Source organism: Sebastes umbrosus, chromosome 7 (assembly GCF_015220745.1).
Source record: "Sebastes umbrosus isolate fSebUmb1 chromosome 7, fSebUmb1.pri, whole genome shotgun sequence".
In the NCBI taxonomy this organism is placed as follows: Eukaryota; Metazoa; Chordata; class Actinopteri; order Perciformes; family Sebastidae; genus Sebastes; species Sebastes umbrosus.
Window position 1 is genome coordinate 28,583,706 of NC_051275.1, and position 26,497 is coordinate 28,610,202.

The window sequence follows — 26,497 nt, forward strand, 5'->3', positions numbered from 1 at the left end:
GTTGCATAACCCTGTTTCATTTCACGACACATCACAGGAGAGCAGTGTCCTCAGCTACTCTGGGTCCCTCGAATACACAGATGTGCCATAATCTGATTCAGTGTTTGACATAATTACAACCTATATAGCTGGATTTATTGGAGTATAACAGCATGGCGCCACAAGAAAAAACATTGTCGAAACCAATCATCCTGTGTATTAACTAATCGTAAAGCAAAACTAATTTAATGTGGAGTTAATGAGTTTGAGGAAAATGCTTATTCCTCATGTTTTGCACCCTAACTTGATTAAAACGAAAAAGCAGCCGTGCCTAGAGGCTCTCTAATAAGGGACCGTGAAAAAGGATTGTCATACAATAAATATAAATTTGTCTGTGTGAATTATTGCTGCATAACTAACTTCTAATTTACTGCAGACCATGTGGGAATAATTCCTGTGAGAAAGGGCCAGGACAGTGAGATTCAGGCATGATAAAGATGAAATTTGGTACTCTGAAATCAATGTTTTATCACTTTTGACAGACAGCCAGCAATTTCTTCATGTGCACAACATTTTTGCTTCATCCTCTTACCTCGCTGGACATTGTGTTTATGTTCTGCTCATTGTAAAATCATTGCAAATCTCTGTGGATGTAGAGAGAGTTAGGCACATGCAGGCTCGCTCCTCCCTGCATCCATTCATAAGCACAGTGTTTGTATTGTATGTTAACAATATTATGTAAAAGTTCCCACACTGAGGCAGGGATTCCTTTATTTGAATAGATGCTGAGTTAAAAGACTTGCCTTTACCTGGGAGCGTTCACAACTCCTGCGTTCCACAGTGTTGCATTGTGTGCAACTATATTATACAGTACAATCTGCTTGAGTTTGATAGAGACTCCCATGCATCCTCTGTTGGAAGATAAAGTCTAATGCCACTTACCTGGGTGCTTTCACACACACACCATTGCATTGTGTTGTGTATTGTGTGTGTGAATACAGGGGCTCTCTGTTTGGTTACAGTAGAGGGGTCTCAGTTTCAGCTGAAATCTTCTCAGGCTCTCCCCCACTTAACTGGCGACTCTGGTCAACAAGAGACCTGTTCTTCTGTTGTCAACGCTGGAGGGGACTAATAAAGGTGAGTTAAATTGTTGGGGCCAGACGGTGTATGTAACCATTATCCTTCAGCAGCCAACAAACGTGAGAGTCCTGCTGTCTTTTTCATCAGTTTATATGCACTGAATAGTTGATGAATCCGCTACACTCCAATTCACTCAGTGTATTTTAAAGGTTTCACATACAGATACACTTTTTCTCACGGCTGTCACAAACAAGTCTGACAGCATTACTCATTAACCACTATAAGTGGCCCTACTATATACCAGCCCGTTCTCATTCCCAAGGCGTTAAATACTGATGCTTTGTCACGGCTGTAAGCAGGGCCGGCTTTAGGCATAGGCCATATAGGGCGGTCGCCTAGGGCGCCACCTTCTGGGGAGCGCTAGTCACCCTCTAAAAACAAAATAATAAAAATTTAAATAAAAAAAAATGCAAGTGGGCGTCATGTACAAATGAACAAATGAACAAATAAAGAAAGAAATAAAGAAAAAGAAATACACTTTTCACCTCCGTAAATCTCATTATAGTGAAACTGACTGAACACTTTCAAGCCAATAATATCAGGGATCAATTGTTTATTTGAATTATAATAAATACAGTTATTTATGAAAATAAAAATCTGAATTTTTGTCTTAAAACCATTGTGATGTCTGTTGCGGCTTTCATCCAGGAGACCACTGTTCGTGTCCTGTGCGTTACGTTTCACTTCACAATCAGCTGTTTGTTCGTGTCCTGTGTTCACAACGTCAAGTCACATTTTCACTTTTTCCTAAACTTAACTAAGTGTTTTTGTTGACTAAACCTAAGCAAGTGTTTTGTTTAATTCACAACGTTAAGCACGTGTTTACTGCGAGCGAAAAGTGAAGCCGAGGGGTCTGAACAAGTGTCAGTATGTGACAAATTGAGATGGTTGCCTATACAGTACACTGAGGCAAACAGAGTTGACTCCACCTTTAGAGTGAATGGATTGGTATCTGTAGTGTTTGAATGCATAGAGGTGTGTATGTTTGAGGACAAGTGGAGAACTAACAGACGCCAATACATGTCACAGTGCGACATTCAGTCGTACATACCAGCGAGGTGATTTGTTTTCGCTTTCCGCAAAACCTGTCGTGCCAAGCCCAAGTGAGTGTGTGTTAAAGCATGTGTGAAGGAATTTAGTGCTTTTCCACGTTACTGTGCCAGGTACAACCCATCCTAAGGTGTGGAATGCAGCAGGCTGAAAAGAGAGAGAGAGATGAAGCAAGACAGAAACCGAAGTAGTAGAGAGACGGTAAGAAAGACAGACCTAATTTCGTCATTGCACACATTGTGTCCCTTCCTTCGTTTTATCAAACAAACCCCACATTAGTCTGAAACAATTCACATCACGTGTGTTGCAGTAATGAATGTATTGTGGTAGAAAATGGCTTATTAAATGAGTCATGATCAAGGAATGGTTGAGAACACCTCTCCCAGAAGTTCGCGTCTATCATCCTGTAGACGCAGATCAAAAATCAGTCTGGACTCGTACAGGACATTCCTCAATCAGTGATTCAACATGTTTTTTGTTATTTGGTTAGAGGTGTTGGGAACAACAGCTCATATCTTCCTGGTGTTCCGGCTGATTGCTCAGCGGCATCAAATGTTTCATTTATATCTTTTTCTTTCCATACTCTTTGTCTTTTGGCATCCACCAGAGACCTTGCAGCATGCCGTGGTTCTGTTTGTCTGGGGGGAGGGACGATGATAGCCAGTGGTGGAAAGTAGCCTAACTAAGTACATTTACTCATGTACTGTACTTAAGTAATATTGTGATGTACTTTATTTGAGCATTTCCATTTGATGCTATTTTCTACTTCTACTCCACTACATCTCACATTAATGCATTGATAATTATAATACATTGTTAGAATAGATATTATTCTACATAATAAGTACTTTTACTGCTTTAATTATATTTTGATGCTAATACTTTTGTACTTATACTGAAGTCAAATTTGAATGGAGGACTTTTACTTGTATTTTTACACTGTGGTATTACTACTTTTACTTAAGTAAAAGATCTGAGTACTTCTTCCACCACTGACGATAGCATAGTAGCAATCTTATTCTTCACTCAAAATGTAAAGTGGTCTGTGTTTTGCATTGTATTCTGGTCTGTTCACGATGACGTCACTGGAGATAGCTGCTTTTTCTACAATGGATGTTTTTTTTGAGCATGCAAAAATCGGATGTTTAAGATAGAAAAATGTTCTGATATCAAATTAATTTCTAGGCTGTCCTAGAAAAAACTTTACGTCTACAAAATGTTAATTTACCATACATGACTGTCATATAGTTTCTGAGCAGAACAAACTCTAATTATCTCTTATAAAATACCATGTTTATTTCCACCCCCACATGATTACTGAAGTGGCAGAATTATTTGGAGGCCAATATCTACGCTCCACAAGAGTAATTAACAGACGCTTTGGTGATACAAACAAGATTATCTAGAGACCTCACTGTTGTTTTATCAGTTCAGCACTAGTGGCCTTTCTCTGCAACTAAATGTAATTATTTAGCTTGGATAAACAGACTCTGTCTCCTCCACACTCACACACACAGTTTGGGTCTGTCAGTCAGTAACTATGTTACACCCACAGGAATAGACTTTGATCAATGCACACGATGAGGCCCACACACACACACACGCAAAGATATAAGTAACATATTCACAGTCATGAACATCTCATCCAACAAACAAGCGACTGCAGTTACGAAGGCAGGCATATTGGCCCTGCAACAAATTAAACAATGAATCACTGCAGTAATGCTTACAGGTAAACAAGTGAAGAGCTCTGCAGACAGACACACCATAAGCACACGGCTGGAGGTAGTGCATTAAAGATAATGATGCATAATAAATGACGGATAACAAGATTCCTCTCTTACATAATACATGAGCTCCTCTCAAATCTTTCCAAGTTATGTGTGATTATTTTGTTTCATAGGCCAGCTGAGTGTCTGAGTCGATCACCTTTGCGTGGTGAAGTTTTACGTGACGCAATGGGGTAAACATTTAAAGGCATTTTTATTAGAAAATCTTTTTTTAATATATATATATATATATAAAAGCTCTATAACAAACATTTTAAACAACGTGATCAAAATACTTCTGGCATTATCTAAAAAAAAAAAAAAGAAAAATAGAAAAAAAAAAATCTATAAACATATTGCTCAGTATTACATCACAGGTACAAAATTCTGTCATAAAAAAAGAAGAAAGACAGGTGTTACAATCATTTGTTAGTAGACATGATGCATTCACAGATGCATAAAACAGGCTCTCAAGGACGTGTTGCAATCAAAGGGTTTTCAGATCTGACTGTGCGCTCCCACACAACACTCAGGACGGGTGCCTGGATGTGGTTGCTAACTGAAGTATTTGGCGTTCAGACTTAAAGAACCTAACAATTAGGGGGATCTATTGGCAAAAATGGAATATAATATTATAAGTATGTTTTCTTTAGTGAATACTCACCTGATAATAACAGTCATTGTGTTTTGTTATCTTAAAATGAGCCGTTTATATCTACATAGGGAGCGGGTCCTCTTCTACAGTAGCCCAGTAGTAACTCGCTGCCATTGCTGCTGCTCTCTCTCTCCAGCTTCACCACTCACTCTAATCACTGGCTCAGTGCCCAAAACCACGATCTTTTCCTAAACCTAAGTAGTTTTTGTCACTTCCGTACTTAAGTTACGCCTCTTCCGGTGCGGTGTAACTTAACCACGACCTTTTCCTAAACCTATGTGGTTTTGTTGCCTAAACCTAACCAAGGATTATTATACTCTAAAGAAAACATACTTATTAATATTATATTCCATTTCTGCCAGTAGATCCCCTAAATGTTACACACTGGTCCTTTGAGTCAATCAGAGAATGGTTGCAAAAGTTAAGCACCCTCAAAAATGTAATGGTCTTTATGGCTCATCATGGCAGAAAACAACTTCCTCATTGGGACTATTTTCAGTTGCATGTTGCAGCTGATTTTGACTTCTCTCAGAGCCTTGATCTTCATCGCTCCAATCTCTTTGTTCTCGTTCGGAAACTTTTAAACAGAACTTTTCTGTTCCCTCCAATTCTTGGACAATGTGCTGGTTTTCCACACAGCAGCAGCAGCGCTCTCTTCATCTAGTCTCCACTCGGCAGAACCGTGGAACGTAAACCATAGGTGCCATCTGGGCATCCCTCCAGAGAGCTTCCTGGCTGGCTTCAGTGTTTCTGTCTTTCTGTCTGTCCCCACATCCTCAGTCGGAGTCGTCATCGCCGTCGTCGTCGTCTGAGCTCGGGCCCTCCTCCTCCGAGGAGCTCGGGTCTTTGGTGCTGGCTTCTGAGATCATGCCGTCTGAACTGTCAATCTCAAAGGACGACTCTGATAGGTAGAGGTGGATGGCCCTCGATGGGTGGCTGGGACACACACACACACACATACAGAAGGGAGAGGGAGACATGCACCAGGGGGAGTAACATAACACACACACACACACACACACACACACATGGAGGGGGAAATGAATTCATGCATGACACGTTCATGAATTATTTACGTTCATGCATGTGCATAAGTCACTTACAATGGGGACAGGACAAAGACGAGCAGACAACACAGACACAGCAGCAGGGACAAAGGGTTAGTGTCACACAGGGTTAAGTTGTCCCAAGTTGAGAGCGAAGGTTGGATCAAAATCTCTGTTTACGTCTGATTGGAGTAAAAAATACTTCCTTCCTCCGCCAAGTCTTTCATTGATTCGGTTTGAAGTCTCAATAAATCAACCAAGATGGCAGCCAAGTTGTCAACTTTTCCTGGAGGTGCTTGGCTTTTAAAGTTTGGTGAGTGACAGTATTGCAACACAGTTATGGCGCCTATTACAGAGAGATCTGAAAACCCAAGAGAGAAACAAAGAAGTCCAACGTGCCCAGAAAAAAAAAGATGTTTTTGACAAAACAGCTCGTTGTTCAAAACAGACATTCGGCCATAAGACATTTTTCATTTTGTCAATGAAATTTAGAATTGATACTGCACTTAACTTTGTGCTAATAATTTTTTTTTTACAAAAGTACTGTATGAAATGTCTGTTTCCAACAAGTGCTCTCCATCACCTTTTGATTATTTGATAGCACCTTGATCATTTCTGCAAGAATCTCAACATCAGGCTTATAACACCACAGAAAAATACAGCGATATAACTTCAGTAGTGAAACAAAACAGAAATGTACACCAGCATCCTCCTGTGGATTCAGAAGAACCATCAGACAGCTGATATATACAACCGTTGAAATGTGGGTTGATAGCTATGAATCACAGATATGTATGGGGTTTCATAATGCGTCCCATCATCTGGTGATTAGGACAGAATTTCAATAGAATGTGTTCAGTCATTGTTCCACAGTTTCTATTGTTTGTTGAAACAATATATCAAACATGCATCGGTATGTTGGGGTTTGAAATGATATTAGTAGGGAAGTAAACAGCAGGAATACACCATTGTTCGACCTCTACATCATCAAAACATTAACTCTAAACAGGAAATGTGTTTGGAAGCCCATTTAGCTGGAAACAGGAAAAGATGAACTGATAAAATAGTTGTTTCTCTCCAGAAATGAAAGGCACATGGTGATATCATTAAAGCTACACAGCAGTCTGGCCTAAAGTTCTGTATCTACAGCTTCCTATACAAAGGCACATTCTCGATTTATCTCTGCTTAATGACCCATCAACTATAGTCCAGGTTTGGGATCCAAAGACTGCGCTTGGAGAGGAAGGAGGAAGTGAAACGTCCAGTAAGGAAAGAGCCCCAGGCCCAAAGAAGGAGCGCCACATGCCCAGATACCCAGAGTTAGACGGAGAGCGAGAGAGGAAGTGTGTGATTCTTCTGTTCCTCTCTCTATCCCCCTCTTCCTCTCCCTCTGTCTCTCTCCTGGTCTTACCACACAGTGGGGTCTTTTCTCTCTTTGCAGGGAGCCTCCTCGTTCCCTTCCCGCTGTCTCTGACTCTTCTTCTTGCACCGCCTGCAGGAGAGTATGATGATGAGGAGGATGACCACGGCGGCGATACCGCCCCCGATTGCCAACGCCAGAAGGAGAAGTTCGGAGAAAGAGGCTGTGGGTGAGAAGGAAACACAGGAACGCAGACTGATTGTGCTTGCTTGATGAGGCATTGTGCAATTAGATAGATAGATAGATAGGTCATAGACTCTTATGTTGTTGCCTGTATCAATATTTATACGTAAGAAAACAATACATAAAATGGGCCGCTCTGGTCAATATTTCTGTTCTTCAACACGGCTTTGTTGAATACTCGATTCTGATTGGTCAATCACAGCGTTCTATGGACTGTTATTTCTTTCTGGCAGACCGTTGTTATGGACGCAGTTCTGATCTCAGACTCTGGAGGACCATTTTTGTGTCAAATTATTGATTTTTTAAGTAAGTAGCCGTGTAATAAGCGGGATAATGTACAGCGAGCGGGTCATTGTTGTGAAATAAATCCCGAGAGGGCGATGCAGGAACCCTGACGACCCGCTTACCTGTCTGGGTCACACAGAAAGCCAGAGTAAAATACCTAATTAAAACATCTAATAATCAGTTATTAATACGATAACCGTATGTCACAGCACAGGCTTTATTTGTACTGCAGCAAACTCTTTTTTCAACTACTGTTCAAAGACTATTATACTAATTTGAAAATGACTTATTAATTGTTATTGATTTTATTATTCAATATGTCTGGAACACTTGCAGTCTTTTTAATTAAAATGTGCCAATGCTATCATAATAAATTCACACAAAACAACATCCATTCTACAAATAATGTGCTTCATTTGAGTAGTTTCTCTGAAATTTAAACATGTTTTTTATTTAGCATCATTTACTTGTGCTGTCCTCTCTTGTTTCGCTTTTCAGCAAGAGTTCAAATGTTTTCAAAGACACAGATAAAACACTGATATATTCACGGTATATACAACGAAATATGCCAAAAATCAAAAGTGCTGACCTGTGGTGACGACACGGAGTCGAATCTCTCCGACCGAGCCGTGGACATCCGGCGGGTTCTTGACCTGGCAGATGTAGCTGCCGTTGTAGGTGAACTTGACCTGTGTAATTATGATGGAGGCGTCACGGCCCATGACGTCGCCGGCCCATTGGATACGCTTCCTGAAAATGCCCTCTGGAGGAAGATATGCTTTCTGCTGGTAGTGGAACACCTAAAAATGGGAGCAATAATGGGTTTGATTGGTTGGAGATAGAAAGTCATACCAAACTGAGTCTGGAGAAGGAAGGTGTTTTATTCTCACAGAGAAAGGAAGACATAAACCCGGACCTGCTGCATCTTTTTCTCTCTATTCTCAATATGCACACACACAGACACACACAGGCTGCTTGGACGCTCCACAGGTTGCTGGATGACTCACCGACTCCTCTCTCAGTTGGCTGAGGGGGTGGATGCTCCCTGACACAATGAGGGAGGATTTGAGGTTCACTTTCTCGCAAACACACACACACACACACACACACACACACACTCACCGTCTCCTCTTTGCCTGGTTTGAGGGGTCTGAAGCTCCAGGTGATGGAGATGGAGCTGGGGTTGATGCTGGAGGAACTGTGGAACGTGCACTTAAGACGAACATCTGTCCCATTGACCGCCTCCACATCCCCAGATGTGTATATACGCATCCCGCTGACCTGCAGCACGCCTGCAACATGCAAACACATGGCAGAGTTTACCTCAGATGCAGAATGCAGCACATACAGAGCAAAATCAATACATACAACGAAACAGACGCGGTATGAATTCACCCTCATCAGTAAATTCCTGCCTAGTGAGTACAGGCAGTGTACCCAGTGACCCTGCCTCTGCCTACGCAGTGCTGCTGCAAGAAAAAATCACTAACTCTAAGTTGTCACTATAACTGTATTAGATACATGAAATCCCACAGATTGGTCCAAAAGTACGAGATTAGATCTGCGACTGAGTCAGTAAGTGTACTCCTTTCAAACATCTGCTTCATTACTTCCTAAAAGTCCAAACTGATTTCAGATCAGTAGACCAAATCTGTGACACTTAATGAATAATAGCCACTTTAGCTAGACTACTGCTGCAGCTGGGACAGGGCTGAAATTGAGAGTCTGCTGTATATTATATGGATATGGACTATATCAATCTTTACAGTACGTGGTGGACCTATTAGATGGAAAATGAATGGACTGGAAGAGCGGAGAGGGATATTGGCAACGATTTGGCGCTTCCACATAATGATGGATGGAGCTCCCCAGAATGGAGTTAGTGCTGACACACACTCACTGCACCGACACACACATGCATGCACTCTCTCAGACATGCTTAATGCTGAGTTTCTGTCTGGCAACCGGTCAACGTCACATCCAGCCGATCACATTTTCCTCTCCCCGAGATTGTCCTGTTTATCGAAGTAGATCCAACCTTATTCTAAAGCTGCACAGCAAGTGTGTATATGAGTCTCTGTGGAAGTATATGTGCAGGCTGTGTAGTCCAAAATCACCTGGTCTATTTATAGAGAGCTCTATATTCCCTAGTAATATCAGGAGCCGTGTCTAGCCTTATTAAAGTCAATGCCCACGCACACAGCAGACCATCCGTCTGCAGCCACTGTGAACAAGACTTGTCCTAACGTCATTAGTCACTCCATATGAGGACCCTGCAGAACGAGCCAAACACTTGATGAGAGCTCTGACTAGCAGAGACACTTCAATCTGACAGAGGAGCTGTCTGTGCAGCTCCTCTGTGCTCGATGCATCAGTTTCACATATGAGATAATTAGTTTTTGTTGATGCAATCAGCTATAGCATCAGTATTATACTGTAGTCTGGCGTCCAATGGATGAGATGTAACCTCCGGCTGTCGATTATTAAAATTGCTCAAAACTTGCAGCTGTTTCATAGTGCTGAATATGATTTAATTATATCATTTTAAACCCTAAATAGATGGATTATTCTACAACTTAAAATGTGGGTTAAGTGACTCGAGGTGGGTTCGCACTATAAAGGCTCCAGGCATAGAAATAAGAAAAGTCCAAGGAAGGCAAATTGAACCGTATCGGTACCCCCTGCATTCTAATCACAGGGAGTGTTCAGGCAAGAGCTTGCTGGGAAAATGTCAGCGGGGGCTAGGCTCCTCGGACGGCGTGTTCTGTTCCTTATCAGGCTGGAGAGAGTTTCCTGTGGGCTGGGATGAGAGAGCGGGGCGACCAGACGGCCTCCACACAGCATTAAAAACAGACAGGCTTCTCTCTCATCGCCAAGCTCTGACAGCGCTCTAACAGCCTAATGTGTTTTAAATGAGCCCGATGAAACCTGGGAGGAGTGAGCAATATACAGGCAGAGTACACACTGCAAGAAATGTCCATCTTTGTAAATCGTCTGGTCCTTTCTTTCAGACGTAAAATTATATTTTTATTGAATGAAAACACAGATTACAGTATATCCTTTTGTGTTTTGTTTTTCTGCATCAGTATCTTGGAAATGAGGCAGGTACGTCAACTTGCATCAATAAATAACACTTTTTATATGACAGGATAATGCTTTGATGGACGGACTACAAAGGGAACAAGCCTGCTCTGCAACCTTTCCCTCGTTTCCTCCCCTACCTGGCGGACTGCATGAAAACAGTGAAGTTAGTGGATTAAACTGCCTGTGTTTAGGATATTCATTAGACAGATAACATCAGCGCTGGCTGCATCAGTTCAGCCAGTAATAACTCCCTCCCCGGCTCCACTGTCAGTGTGTGTGTGTGTCAAAACAAAGCAGAAGAGTCCGAGCCAGCAGGTAAAGGTCTCGTATTCCATATTTCATGCAAAGGTCGACAAAGAGAAAGAGGGGGAATGGAGGACTGGATACTTTGTTCCAGGCTGAAATATGTCAACATATATTCCCATGAAAGTTTGTACAGACATTCAGGGTCCCCAGAAGATCAATCCTGACTTTTCATCCAGCACCACAATGAGGTTGACATATTTGGTTTTGAGTGAAATGTCTCAACAACTACTGGCTGGATGGCCACAAAATGTGTTTCAGGCATACATGTTACCCTCAAGATGAATTGTAATCAGTACCGTGATCCCTAAACTTCATCTAGCGCCATCATCAGGTCAAAGTTTTAATCTGTCCAATACTTAGGTTTATGACCATAGACTGTCTATAAGAAGTGGACGTAGTCACCTTGACGTCACCCATTGGTTTGTGGACTGCCGTTTTGAAGCCTTGAGTTCAGCATTTTGGCTGTCACCATCTTGATTTTTGGCCGTCACCAGCTTAGTTATTTGCAACCAGAAGTGACACGAGAGGGTGGAGCTAAGTACAACCAAACGTTGAATAAGATCTTTTTGGGCAACCGAAATGTTACAATTAACTTTCATGAACTGAAAACACACTGTGGAAGGGTTAAAGTTGTAAGCCGAAAACACAGACTAGTCCCAGACTGGACAACGCCATGGTAGCAACCTGTCAATCACAACGTAGCCACACCCTAAAGCATACCCTGCTTTATGGTCTATTTGACTCTAAATGGGACCATCATTAACTAAATGAACATCATGCTGTATTGAAGAAGATTTTAAACTAGAGATTGAGACCATAAACTCATGTTACTGAGGTAATAAATCAAGTGAGAAGTAGTGTCATTTTCTCATAGACTTCTATACAATCAGACTTCTTTTTGCAGCCAGAGGAGTCGCCCCCTGCTGGCTGTAAGAAAGAATGCAAGTTTAAGGCACTTCCACGTTGGCTTCACTTTTCAGGACCGGAGATAGCCCACTGGTTATGACCAAATACCTCCAAAACTATGCTAAATAAATACACGGAACATGGTCAATATTATAAAACTCAAAACATCAACATGTTAACATTGTCACTGTGAGCATTTAGCCCATTGCACCGCTGTAGAACAGCCTCACAGCTACTAGCATAGCTGTGTAGACTCTCCGTCTGGTTTATACATAGAAGAGATTCTCTGTAATAACATTCATGACTCATCAAACCACTATACACAGACGAAGTATAGAAGAAGAAGATTAGCAAAAATAGCGCAATGCCTATCCTCCTCTACCAAATTGTTTAAAAGCTGATGCTGAAATGACTCATCATGCTTCATATAGCACTCCTTCAGGCCATAACACCTCATTTCCAAATTTCTTCCCTTAACCAATCTATTTATGAATTTAAATAAGCGTCGCTAATCTCCTTTCTGCGACAAAACAGTAAAACGCTTTCAACTACGCCGTCCTTTGACGCAAGCTGAGCTGATTAAGAATTAAGGTTAATTAGGCCTTTTTGAAAGCAGAGCAGATATTAGCAAAATGACAGAACAGTTGGGGCTACGTACAGTGTCTCAATTACTGTACTAATTTGTCCCCGCGGCTAAAAGTACATGATCGCTATTTAATCGGTCATTAGCAGGCACTAATTGCTGAGGAGGATGCATGCCATTACATGAGTGAAGTGCCGAATTTGACTCATTTAGAGAAAGAGATAAACAAGCAGAAACGAGAGAGTGAGCTTAAATGATGAAAGAGCAGTGTGATTGAGTAGATGAAGGAGTGAGTGCTGAATGGAGGGAGCTAGAGGATAACAAGATGATGGGAAATGTATTTTTCTGTACATAATTGCAGCCTGTAAGAAGGAGATAAGATAATAGTGTTTGTTTGCTTGTTTGTCTGTCCATTCTTCTGCTGTCTGTCCAGTCCAAGTCGTTCACTTGTTTATGTCTGAACATCCTGCCGACCACACCCAGCATCCAGACACAGAGAGAGAGAGCTTTCACGGCTTATTAAGATAGAGCTATGTACCCTACAGAGGAGGGAAGGGCCAGACAAATATATACATTTATCCTAATTAGGTTTCAAATTTTGCAGACAGTGTCTGGCATGCTGTAGTTTTTGTGCAGAATAGTTGCAGAGTAATGTAAGACAAGGCCAATATAGGTTTAAATCCATAATTCTTGCAAGCTCATATCTTTCATAATCAATCAGTCAAGTTGGCACAAAGGTGCTGCTGAGTCAGAACAAGAAAATCAACAAAAATATCACATTTCAGATCAGATAAAGCATAAAAAAACTAATCTCAGTCTTCATTCACACTTTCTCTCTACTCCACGTTCCTCTCATTTAAGTTATTAAATGCTGTGAAACATGTGAAGGAGATCAATTAAACTCTTCGCTTGTAATTAACAGGACAAAATTAGAGCTTTTGTGTGAAGTGTGCTGACAATTTGCTGAGTGATTGCTTGAACGTAAAACTATTATAGCGACAATTAAAGATTTTCACACGTGTGGGATTTCACCTCAGGTCAGCATCTTATCTAACACAAACTTCTGGAGAAAGTGTGTGTGTGTGTGTTTTTGTCAATGTAAACTCCAGATGTTTCTATTTCTGAACATCATAGCATCAGGACTAACTGGAATAGGTCGTAAAAATGTAGCTTCCATTGTTGTACTTGTGTGTATCGTGTGTGTCGGAGTTGACATCTCTCAGCCGGCTCACTGTTGGCACAAGTCCACACACACAAATACTCCATTAGATATGGTGTTGGCATTAGTCCATAACATCTGTCAATATGTACAATATATCACAATAAAGTGAACTTGCTGAACCTTTAATGCACTTGATTCCGTCAACACTACTTGGTACAATCTGCGCCGGTCCACCGGCCCGTCTGAAGCCAAAGAGGGCAAATACTTTCATCTAGTGTAAAATAATCAAACCAAGCCCACTCCAGTGTGATTAGGTTTGCTTGACTTGGCAGTCATCCCAAGAGATTGTATAAAAGCCTCCCAAAGAGGCCCAAAAAATATAAAGTAGTGTTTGACCTGCCTATATAATATTTCATCCAATGTCAAAGAGTGTAGGCAGGTTTATAACTGCATAACCTCAACCATGTTTTATTATGTCTTTAGTCGTTGCCAGATCTATGCATGCGCTGTGTCAGTGCAGAAGAAACGGCTGGTAGAAGTCGTTTTTATTCTGCTGTAGATGAAAACAAATTAGGGGGGCGGTGTTGTACTAATCAGAATTAAATCCTAACTAAGCCTCAACTCCCTTAGTTACTGTTGCTATGCCTATATGCATAGCAAACAACCATAGACTGTATATAAAAATGGACAACATGACATCTCCCCAAAAGTGAAGCCAAAACCCGATCGCCCCCTAGTGGCTGGCTGCAGTATGATGGTTTCTGTCATTTAAGGTAGTTGTTATCATGCTGATGTATGTTGAAGTGTTCATTATTCTGATAGTTTTAATTAGTTATTTGATGCTATAAAAAGGGGGTGAGACATCACGATTGACAGCTGTGATTGACAGCTGCTCTGAGTGAAGTGGACACAGCCGGAGGCTCGGGAATTGTACCAGAGAGGAGATATAACTTTAACTTTCCATAACCATAATGAGTCAATGTATAATAGAACGTGTCAATTTGATCATAAATGTAGTTATAGAGATATTATGGTTAGCTGTTCAGTCTTTCTAGCCAAACCGCTACCGTGGTGCTAACGTATCAGCTAGGTGGCTCACGCTAACAAGCTGAGGCCGTGCTCGGCTCGTGATCGGTTGGGCGGATATTTTGGCTTCACTTTTGTACAATGGGTGGAAGTGGAGATGCATCGTCCATCTATATATACAGTCTATAATAATAACGATGGCAGATTCATCACATTAAATTTGTTGTAGTTTTTGAAACAGTGGGTCCTTGATATCAGACAAAGGTGGACAAAAGCATAATTCTCATTTCTATCTGACAACTGTGGATTTCGCTTAAATGACAACTGTCACAGGCAAATAGGATCAACTGTAGCGGGATGAAAACACTGCCAGCTATTTTTTATATATTTATATATATATTGCAAACCTTGTTTTAAAACAAGAACCCTGTAACCTGCAAAGGTCTTAATCATGCACTTGATAGCTGCAGACATGATATTGTGCAAAGACTTACGCTAAAACTAACAGGCCCCAGGGAGCAAAGTTGTTAGACATGGTGATATAGCAATGTGTTTTAGAGCTAGTTAGACAAGTATTATATGTATGATAAGGAAAGAGTGCTTAACTTATATGCTTGTAGAGGCAAAACAGAGTTTAGATCGATGTTTAATTGTTCATATTTCCAAACAGTACATTTTTGCTATCTCAGATAATGAATGAGTTTGGCTGGGGTTGTTGGAGTATAAACTTCCCCATATCCAAAAAAGAGCAGGGAAGAGCTGTTAATTATATTATATGCTAATTAAAACTAATAACATCTGTGACCAGCTTCCACACAGTGGGAAAATTACATCATCACATCTCCTTGGCCTTAGAAGTAACGCTCTGTTACATCTGTATATAGTCTAAACTAGTTAGCCGAATAACGCTATCAGCTCACGTTAGAGCAGATAAACACACTGTTTGATCCATTACTCTTTTGCATTTCTGTTTTTGGTTTGGGTAAAGAAGAAAAGACACCCTCCAAGCACCTTCCAATCCTATAGCGTATGTTCAGCATAAAAAAATAATCAATTCTTCCTTGGACCATGACCTACCTTTAACCCACTTCTCTAAAATCTCTCAACCTTTTGAGATATCCTGTTATCTAACAGACAAACAGAACTGTCTCATTAGATTGAATCATTCTGGCCTACTTAGTTACCTAAACCGTAGCATTTTCAGGTCAGTCTGGGTGTGTTTCACACTGCAGAGAGGCATGCTCGGTATATTGAACTCTTGTCATAACTGCTCAGCAAACATTCTCTGGTATTCTAAATATTTTTCTTTGAATGTCTTGAAAACAATCCACAGAATGAACGAACCACGCTCGCCTTATTGCAAATCTTTGTCAATGTTTTTGTCGTCTTATAGCTGCAGGGCTTATTGATGCAGTTGCTCATAAATATGCAGATGTATAAACAGCAAAGGGAAAGCAGAGGAAACAGAGCTGTTTTTAGTCAAACGTATATTAATATCCATGACTGGACGGTACATCATGATATCCGGATACCATGGGGATACCACACAGTTACCAATCAGTGTTTTCCTTTATGGTATAGACTAGACCTGGTTTCCATTGGCCAAGAGGATGTTAAGTCTAAAGAGAAGGGAGGAAACACTGCAGGAGAAATCAAGCAGCTGGCACGACTCTCTGAATCAGGAAATTGGTTTCATTACATGATTTCCTAGACGGTGTGTGTTTGTGCCTTTCCTCTCTTCATTATGGCTCAGAAACAAAGGGACCACCGGAGGAAACCCGATTCTCTGTCGCACCGGTTTTGGAGGAAACACTTAGGACAGGACCAAACCCACATAAGAGCTCAGTGGGTTACAAAGAGCCTCTTCTCTCCTTTGTGAGAGGTTTCACAAGCCCAGGTTAGTTTTCTTTTTTTATCAACAAGGCCTGTCTTTCATGCGGGGCTGGACTGCGGGCTGGGAATAACAGGTTCAGGTAACAGTGTGTTCGCAGACAGAGTTGAGGGAGAGTGTAAGTGTTGAGTGGTGTAATGGGAGGGAACCCCTGAGATGGACACAACTTATCGCACTGCACATTTTATCTACGCATTCATTCCACTCAGTCATGAACATGCAGTTGTGCCAAGACAAGCAAATACAATGTACGGCCAAAGGTATGTTTTCACATATACTTTTTTGTACTTTAACTCTGAGGTTGTTTTCATGGTTTGGGCCCATTAGTTCCAGTTAAATGAAACATTTATGATAGAGCTTAACATGATATTTGTACAATAGTGTGTCAACAGTTTGGGGAAGGTCTTTTCTTGTTTCAACCAAAGACTGTATATAAGATGTGGACGTAGTCACTTTTTTGAAGCCTGAAGTTTAGCATTTTGGCCGTCGCCATCTTGGTATTTTGCAACCAGAAGTACAACCAATGGCTGAATAAGACATTTTTAGGCAACCAAAATGTTATAATTAACTTTCATGAACTGAAAACATACAGTGAAAGGGTTCAAGTTGTAAGACGAAAACACGTACAACTTCTAGACCAGACAACACCGTGGTAACGACCTGTCAATCACAAGGTAGCCACGCCCTAAAGCATCCCCTGCTTTATGGTCTATTTGACTCTAAATGGGACCATAATTTACTAAATGAACATCATGCTGTATTGAAGAAGACTTGAAACTAGCGATTGAGACCATAAACTCATGTTTACAATGTTTACTGATGTAATAAATCAAGTGACAAGTAGGCTCATTTTCTCATAGACTTCTATACAATCTGATCCAGCCCCCTGCTGGATATTAGGGAGAATGCAGGTTTAAGGCACTTCTGCATTGGCTTCACATTACAGACACAGAGGTTGCCTACTGGTTGCAACATGATGATGCATTAGTGCACAAAGCCATGCAGGTTCATAAAGAAATGGTTTCCCCAAGACGAACCTGACTGGCCTTTACAGAGCCTGGACCTCAACCCCATCCGACCCCTGTGGGATGAACTGGAAAACAGACTGGGCCTTATTGCCAAACATCAATGGCTGTTAAAGCAGTAGATTTATGCACACAGGTTTTGGAATGACATGTGCAACTATCACATATAGGTGTAACATTCAGGCATCCACATACTTGTGGTCATGTAATGTATGACAAAAGCAAACATGTGCACATACCAGAGCACAAGTACTATCTCTGTTTCTCCTCTCTCAACACTACAGCCTTTTCAGTCCTTCCTTATCAGGCGGCAACCTCTGGGTGTGAAAAGTGAAGCCAATGCAGAAGTGCCTTAAACTTACATTCTTTTCTAATAGCCAGCAGGGGGCGACTCCTCTGGTTGCAAAAAGAAGTCTGATTGTATAGAAGTCTATGAGAAAATGAGCCTACTTCTCACTTGATTTATTACCTCAGTAAACATTGTAAACATGAGTTTATGGTCTCAGTCGCTAGTCTTCTTCAATACAGCATGATGTTCATTTAGTAAATTATGGTCCCATTTAGAGTCAAATAGACCATAAAGCAGGGGATGCTTTAGGGCGTAGCTACCTTGTGATTGACAGGTCACTACCACGGCGTTGTCCGGTCTGGGAGTTGTCCGTGTTTTCGTCTTACATACTTTAACCCTTTCACAGTGTGTTTTCAGTTTATGAAATTTAATTGTACCATTTTGGTCACCTAAAAATGTCTTATTCAGCGTTCGGTTGTGCTTAGCTCCACCCTCTCACTTCTAGTTGCAAAAAAAGATGGCAAAGGCCAGAATGCCAAACATGAGGCTTCAAAACGTCAGTCCACAAACCAATGGGTGACGTCACAGTGACTACATCCACTTCTTATGTATACAGTCTATAGTCCTTATCTGTAAAATTGCTCCTTTTTTATTTTATGATTTTTTAATTTTTGGTTTTAAGCTCTCAGCTTCTGCACTCCACACAGAGATCACTTGTCAATCAGACATTCCTTGGATATCCTGTTGAGTTTGACCTTCTGCAGGTGGTGCTGTTTTCTGTCATCCATGGTGACTATCCTCGCTCATGTGTGAAATGTATCACTACCAGAGAGATGTACCAGACACCGGGTGTTTGGAACAGCAAATCTAGAAGCTGTCATTATATTGATTTATGGGGAATCACTCTATGTTCATAAAGACAAAAAAATCAGACATTTCTTTGTATGAAAATGTCACAAATTGCAATTTTGATACTGCTTTTACTATTCTTATTCCGCTTTTAACCCTACAGACGTATGAGCTGTACCAAACTTTAGAAAACTACAAAAAAGTGTTGAATACACTCTAAAGGTCAGTCCAAACACAGACCAAGCATCAATCTCTTTTTCTAACTCTTTCTTCCTCTCCCTCTTTTTCTCCCCTCCTGCTTCCTCCAGGCCAATTGTAATTCATCAGGCGGCGACGGCCAGAGGAAACGTGTAGTGGGTGAGTGAGGATAAGAGTTTAATCCATCAAACCTCTTCCACTCCCGCCTTACAGCTGACTCAACAACTTCACCCTGGGATTACAAACTCCTAAGGGGGGGTCCAACGCGTACGTTTCGATTCAACACACCCACAGGCTTCTGCTGGAAGGACCGTCCAACCCTCAAAAGACTTCACAGATTTACTACGAAGCTAGTCTAGCCGTATGATTAGTGTCCTGCAGTGGTATGAGTCAGACTGAATCCAGTCTCACTGTGACTTCCACCTCTGCTCCGGAGCAGATGAATAAATTAACAAATGACAATATACTGTATACACAGATCAAGAGGAGGTGCAGGCCTCTGCTCTTTGCTTTCCACCTCATCCGCCAATTTCATGAATAAAGATCAGTTTACTTGTCACAAAAACACTGCATGTAAAATAAATAAAATATCGTCTCTGGCTCTGAAGGAAGCTTTTTTAAAGGTACAGTGTGTAGGATTTGGCGGCATCTAGTGGTGTGGTTGCAGATTGCAACCAACTGAGTAACTGGCTAGTATTTCACTTGTGCAAGGCCTATACGCATGTGAACACAATCTGAAGCATCTTATTACTGTTAAAGTCAATTTTCTTCTTTTTTTACACATGTAACTAGTTATAGTGTGTTGGGCTCTGAGCACTGCCAAAATGTGTGTGACCTACACTCAATACTGTGCCTGAAAGCATCTTGTGTAGACACAGACTACACACTGACTTTGTGACATTTCTCCACTTGTGCTACTTTTACACAGAATTCACACCTGGCCGTGGTGAAGTGCCAAAATAAATAATTTTTTTTTTGTAACATAGGTCAACATGCCACAGGAGCCACAGGATCTGTTTACTGATTGGCTGCGGGAATTCTCTGCCCGCAAATTCAGCCGCTAAAAGTTCAACGTTCGTGGCCGCAGTGGCAGCTGTTCAGCAAAAGTTAAGCTAAGTCTCGCTTTAAAGTATTAGAAAATACCTCTGATAACATCTCAAATTTGGCCTGTGTTACAAACTGGGAAATGAAGTTTGAAAGATGTGGGTATTTACCAGGCTGGGAGGATCTAATGAAAGACATAAGTTGCATTTTGGAGGATCCAGTGTTTTAAAGGCTTTAGCCATACTAGGGACTAAAAGTCAGGATATCTTGAGCTCTGCTGCATTCATTTGGACATTCGTTTGTGTTTCTTGTGAGTCACCAAATTTCATGACTGCATTTCTGAATTATGGGAGAGACACTTTAATTCACAGTGAGGCCAAAATTAGAAAACTATGGACTAAAAGAATGCTACCAGTGGCTAATGCCACTTGTAGTACCTTACACCTTTGTATTCCATGTAGCTACTGTACAGTATATAAGCAAAGAGATTTTAACGAATGTACCAGAGCTAGCCTGAACTCACACGGAAACCTGAAGCACTCTTGTATATGTCAGTCACGCGTTTTTCAATAGAAATGTATGAGAGGTGGAGGGAACGTTCAGGTATGCAAGTGTGACCAAACCCTTGCATGCTGTCCTTCACCTGCCCCACCCTTTCTCTCGTCTATTTACACTCTCATTCATGTTAATTGCCGCGTACAGTGTCAGATAATTAGTGAGCAAAACCAAATAAGCGCTGCCTCTGCTACTCTTTCAATTAGAGTCCATTTTTATTAGTCAGTGTATTGCATAACTATAACTGGACATACCAGAATACATTACGACAGTCAGATACTAAACAAGGAAAAGGAAACTATGGCTGAGTAACTTCCCATTCTTGGAAACTCTATCATCATGACCGCTATGCAATTAATCACAAATTATTTTAAAGGATGATGGCAAATGATTCTGACATTCCCCTTGGCTTTCTGCAGATAACATTCCTCAGAAAGTACTGCTGATATTCTGTAGAAGCTGTTGATTTATCCCATCTGCTGTATAAACCTAGTGAAGGTGTTGCTTTAACTGGAACATCTTCTTGTTTACCGTAACTCTAAACAGTCTTGAAGACGAGAGTGCGTAAGAATGTGACAACACAAGCAGAAACTTCATGCTCACAAATTCAGAGCAACATTAAACAATGAACATGTGTGTGTGTGCGTTACTCAAAACCTCGGATGAACCTGCACTTTCAATTCTGGGAGAAATGTATTTCAAATTCCTGTTTACACTTGGAGCGGAGCACAGTCTTGTGGTTTAAACATTACACAGGGAGGGTCCTGCCCTCACACTCAAACACTTCACAGATGCTCCCTAAAGCGCGCTTTGTCGGGGATATTTGCATACATGTGTCATTGTCAACTCAACACACCCCGAGGTGATCCCGTCATATCAACACAAAGGCCACACGTCTTCCTAAGGTGTGTCAACACAGTACTGCACGTCAAGAGCCACAGCCTTGCTTTGTTACACTGGCCTCTTTTTGTGGCGAGATTAGAGACACCGTAGCGGAGAGATAACTGTTATATCCCAGTAAACACATACAAGAGGCTGCTTGTCTACTGCAAACCTGACAGAGTTTAACTGAGGCCTGAACAACCAGTGTGAGCGTCTGGTGAGTGTGTGCTAAACCTGTAAGTCAGGACAGGTTGGCACACGTCAGCCTGTGAGCATTTCTGACTTCTAGTTGAAGACGGAAATGTTAGAGGGAGACAAAAGGAATTAAAGTAAAACAAAGAAGACAGATTTATCATGAACAGCAAGGGGATCAAAAAATGTTAAGAAAAGATGTTAAGCCTCCTGTCTGTGTTTGATGGAGAAATGAGAGTAAGCTGGTCTAAGTTGTTAAGACTAATCTAGTGTTTATTACAGTGTTTTCTTTTCTAATTAGCCAGCCACAGTGTGCGGCTGAGTTGTTATTTTGCCAGTTTCGAATCCAAAGTTTTATTGTAAGCTGCTGCCAAATGACATTATCTTCTATCATACTTTCATTTTACATCAGATGTATGAACAGAAGATAAGCAGATGCAAATTCTGTCTATTGAATGTGGCGTTTTCTTTAACTTCAAAATCGAGATTTTGCCAAAGGAAGTCTAGCTATTGACGGCTTCTGCTTACAGTTCAAACATCACTTTTTCCTTTTAAATATTTCAAAACAAGAGAACAACATGAGGATGTGGGGAAAACAGACCAAATCACAGAACTGTCAGGACAACTGTGTCAGGATTCATCAATTGATTGATTTTGAAACTGCAGCCATGTTGAGATCAGTTGAGGAAATACCAAGCACCGCCCACCAGCCAGAGCACAGCCAATAGGAACGCTCAATAGGAACGCTCTCTCTATCTGAAATGACATGTGATTGGCCAAAGTCTCCCATCACTGGCTAGATGTTTTAAAGCCTGAAAACAGAGCCAAGAGGAGGTGCAGGAGTCTAGTTTTCTCTCAGCACACTTGAAATGACAATATGTTTATTTACAAAATCATCTAAAGTGGGTCCTACATTATTATTTTTTTCATCTTTTGGATCTGTCTTGCAAAAGGGTCCTTTTTCAAAAATCTAGTTTTAAGACCCTTATTTACTGCTGTACTTGATATCAGCTTGGAGCTGAAATGTCACATACACAAAGCTCAAACCAATGTTTGCCTTGGGGCCACACAACAGTTGTAACGGCCGGGGTGTCAATCATTTTAAAAAGCTTGTTAATAATTTTAAAGGAACATGTGACAAAAAACTTTTCCTGAAAACTATGCAGAAATCATGTGGTAGTACATGTTTTTGTTCTACTTGTATGTGGTGGTCGACTGTGCTGCTGAGCCTCCACCTCCATGAGACTCATGAGACATTTTCACTGATCCTGTTTTGTCTGACATTTGCATCTGGCACGCTTCACAAACTTAAAAAGTCCAAATCTGGTAATAATCACATCTGCTTTAGAAAAGAAATTACATTCTTTTGCTCCCAAAAGTATCTTGACACACATCATGATTCATAGTTGGGTTTTTTAAATCCTGCCGAACACACTTTAGAAAATACACAAAGGAGTAGTGTGTTTATCTTTGGGAGCCATGAAGGATTTTAACCACTGCAACACATGCTGTGATTATATTCAGAGCAGCAGAAGGAGGAGAGGGAGATTATTCTGTTTGGTCCATATCATATCTACTTAGAAAAATAGGCAGCAAGTCTGCAAATGAACGCTAACTGTCTTTGATCAGGGCAATGCATGTCAAAACAGAGGCGGGCTGACAAGTAAATATGTTAATGTCACGGTGTATCTGTGTACCTGAAGGAAGGAGGAAGGAGTTATTTTGCGCACATAATTGCAATTTCACACCGTAGCCTACATGCCTCATGAAAATGAGATGAGTCTGCTGGCTTGTCTCATCATGCCGCGCCGTTTTGCCAACACAATAAAGCCAAAGGCAATAGAAGTGATTGCACCACAACAGATGAGAACTGAGATGCTGCTGAGCTGTAATCAGGTCCAACATGCTTTCCCCACATGCTATTATTTGATTATCTATCCCTCTATATTATCCACTCGGTATATTCAGTCATCCTTCTCTGCCTGTGTCAGCCTGCGACTACACTATGTTATGACTGATCTGCAGGCACATGCTTCTTGTAAACATAAGCAGCTTGCTACTATAGTGAATCCCTGCATGGTGCTTTGGCAGTGGATGGACATGTTCAATCAATATAATCCACTTAACTGGGATGGACACAGCAGATTACTTCAAGGTTAAACAGCCTGGCGTCTGCTGAATGAATTACCACTGATATGCCAATTTGTGATATTAAAACATGATCCATTAGCTTTTAAAGCATTTAGATGTGAGCAGCTATAACAATCGGATATCTATTAGTGTGTATTTCCATGGAGAGTTTTTGTGATTCAAACTGACATATCCTGGACCCCCTTTGCACGGGAAGCAGGTGGATTTATCTGCGTCCAGCGGGCCACTACAATCCCTTTAAGCGTAAGCACATTAATGGGCAGGAAATGAGGGAGCTGTTCTATAAAACCAAAACACAATGAGGCCAGGATTTGGTGCCAGTAAATAGGCCTACTGTAAAGCCATTATGTCGCAAGAAGTGGTCCCACTGCTTAAGGCTGTTTTATAGCTTTTACAGGAAGTCTTCAGCGACCCACACATGGTGCCACTGTGCCAAGTTCTCCATTGTCCAATGACGCACGACGGGCGCTCAGAGATAGAGGCTGGGGGTTCCTGTGGAGCTTTCACTTAATGGACAGACAATCAGGATTTACTTGGAAACTCGATTGTCAGGAGTGTCTTTAAACGGCCATCCTGTTACGTCTTAAGACCACTCTTGGGATGTGGGGGAAAAAAGTCAAGTCAAATTTATTTTTATAGCACATTTAAAACAACATGAGCTGACCAATGTACATTCAAAAGATGAAGAAAAGAGGTGGGTCTTGAGCTGTGCTTTGAAAGACTCTGTAGAGGGAGCAGATCTGATGTGGAGACGCAGTTTTCTGGCAGTTTACCAGAAAAGAAACTGGTATTATTTGTTTATTTACAGATCTAGATCTGGGAGCAGATCTGATGTGGAGAGGCAGTTTGTTCCACAGACAGAAAGAAAACTGGTATTGTAAACTTTTGGAAAAAACCCAGATACAAGCTTTATAGCTACTGTGTATAAATATAGATTTCATTGTTTTTAAGAATGTATTTAGACTACTGTATCCAAGAAGGAACAATCAAAACAATGTGCAACTTTGTTTACATTTTATTACATCTACTAGACCTATGTTACAAGTGCAATTACCTCTGTTTACATTACATCTATTTTTTATATTTTATTCCTCTAGTGTAACTCTTCTGTTTATATATCTACTTTACCTGTTTTATTTGATTTATAACTGTGTGTTTTTTACCTGTTATATGTTTTATCTGCCTCGTTTAGTCTTGTCAAGTATTTGTTTTAAAGCACTGAGAAGAAGGGGTTACTGTGAATCACGTTGCATTTAATACAATGACAATAAAGCTTTCTATTCTATTCTATTGGTCGACTTTAAAATTCAAAATATCACACTAGACTGATGTCCAATACAAATAAAGTGTTTAACAAAGGCCAATTAGTCATCACAATTTAAGTACATTCAAAAGCCAAAGAAAAGAGGTGGGTCTTGAGCTGTGCTTTGAAAGACTCTGTCTTTGATCTAGTTTATTTACTTTATTTAATGCTATTAATATTTTTGTTTTTTTAGTATTAGTTATTTTTATTAGTATACTGTTTAATGGTTTATCAATATTATTATGTCTTCACTCCATTCGGATAATATCAACATGCATATATATTTTTTTATTTTTATTTAGATTTTTTCTCTTAATATTATTATTATTATTATTATTATTATTATTATTATTATTATTATTATTATAATGGATTAATTGGTTGCTGTTTTATTAGTTAATTAATTGATTTATTTGGTTATTTACAGATCTAGATCTGGGAGCAGATCTGATGTGGAGAGGCAGTTTGTTCCACAGACAGAAAAAAACTGGTTTGTAAACTTTTGGAAATAAAAACAGATACAAGCAGATCGTTTATAGCTACTGTGTATAAAAATAGATTTAATTGTCTAAATGTATTTAGACTACTGTATCCAGGAAGGAACAAGCAAAACAATATGTTGACTTTAAAAAACATAAAATTCAAAATATCACACTAGACTGATGCACAACACACAAACACCCCACATCAAGTAGAAATACCTCAGTTCATCCACTCACACCAAACCAGGGTCTCACCTGAAGCTGCGAGTCCAGACAGGACGGTGAGGAGATAGAGCCCCTTTACGCACATTGGATGGACTGCAGGTTGTCCGATGACCAAGAGACCAAGAGACTCAACTAAACTCCTCCACCGACTCACAGAGACTGACTGGAAACCTGTCCGATGACACGTCAGTGGATCTCCTTCAGAGAGGTGATAAAAAACACCAAGTTATAAGCAGTTGTCCTCTCCTCCAACCTTGTCTGCCTCTCCAAAGGACGCGTCCCAACTCGCAGCTGAACCTCATGAATACATTTCATCACAGCACCCTCCCACAGCATATTCGGGCGGAGTAACAAAGTCATCCAGTCTCCGAGCTGCCTTCTTATCTCTCTCTCTCACACACACACACACACACACACACACTTCAACCCAAAGATGCTCACCCAACCTGTTCTGCTGCTGCGTAAAAACACATTTATGTGGTTCCAGGCTGTTGCGCAAACACATCCACATCTATTGTATAGAGAGTGCAGGCAGCATGCATGATCTAATTATGATCTAATGTGTTTTATGATGCAATATAACATCATAATATATATATGTATATATAATTAGCCATGCTGTGCACTATAACATGGGAAAGTGAGACATTTAAAGGGACTGTTTGTAAAAATCAGAAATGCTTGTTAACAGCGACCCCTGTGGCCGTTAAGTCAACAAAAGTCAGCGTCGGGCTCGTGCTTGTGCTCGCTCTACATAGACATGAACGAGCATCTCAAAACAGTGAGGCGACACACGTCAGCTAAAACCACAATATCA

General features: G+C 40.7%; 2 protein-coding genes across 3 annotated transcripts in view; both read right to left on the bottom strand.

The window, feature by feature from the left end:
• mpzl3 (myelin protein zero-like 3) overlaps positions 1-8,819 on the bottom strand; it is a 26,375-nt gene extending 17,556 nt beyond the window's left edge. For both annotated transcript variants that reach the window (XM_037774934.1, XM_037774933.1), the window contains exon 1: positions 8,809-8,819. The gene's annotated coding sequence lies outside the window, so the exon portion shown is untranslated. The remainder of the gene's footprint in view (positions 1-8,808) is intronic.
• Positions 4,902-26,034, bottom strand: LOC119491201 (myelin protein zero-like protein 2). Its single transcript, XM_037774935.1, has 5 exons — positions 25,711-26,034; positions 8,650-8,819; positions 8,117-8,327; positions 7,051-7,222; positions 4,902-5,529 (listed from the first exon to the last, which is right to left on the bottom strand). Exons 1-5 carry the CDS (start codon positions 25,763-25,765, stop codon positions 5,370-5,372), a joined length of 768 nt encoding a protein of 255 aa, XP_037630863.1. The 5' UTR covers positions 25,766-26,034; the 3' UTR covers positions 4,902-5,369.
• Positions 26,035-26,497: the final 463 nt, after the last annotated feature.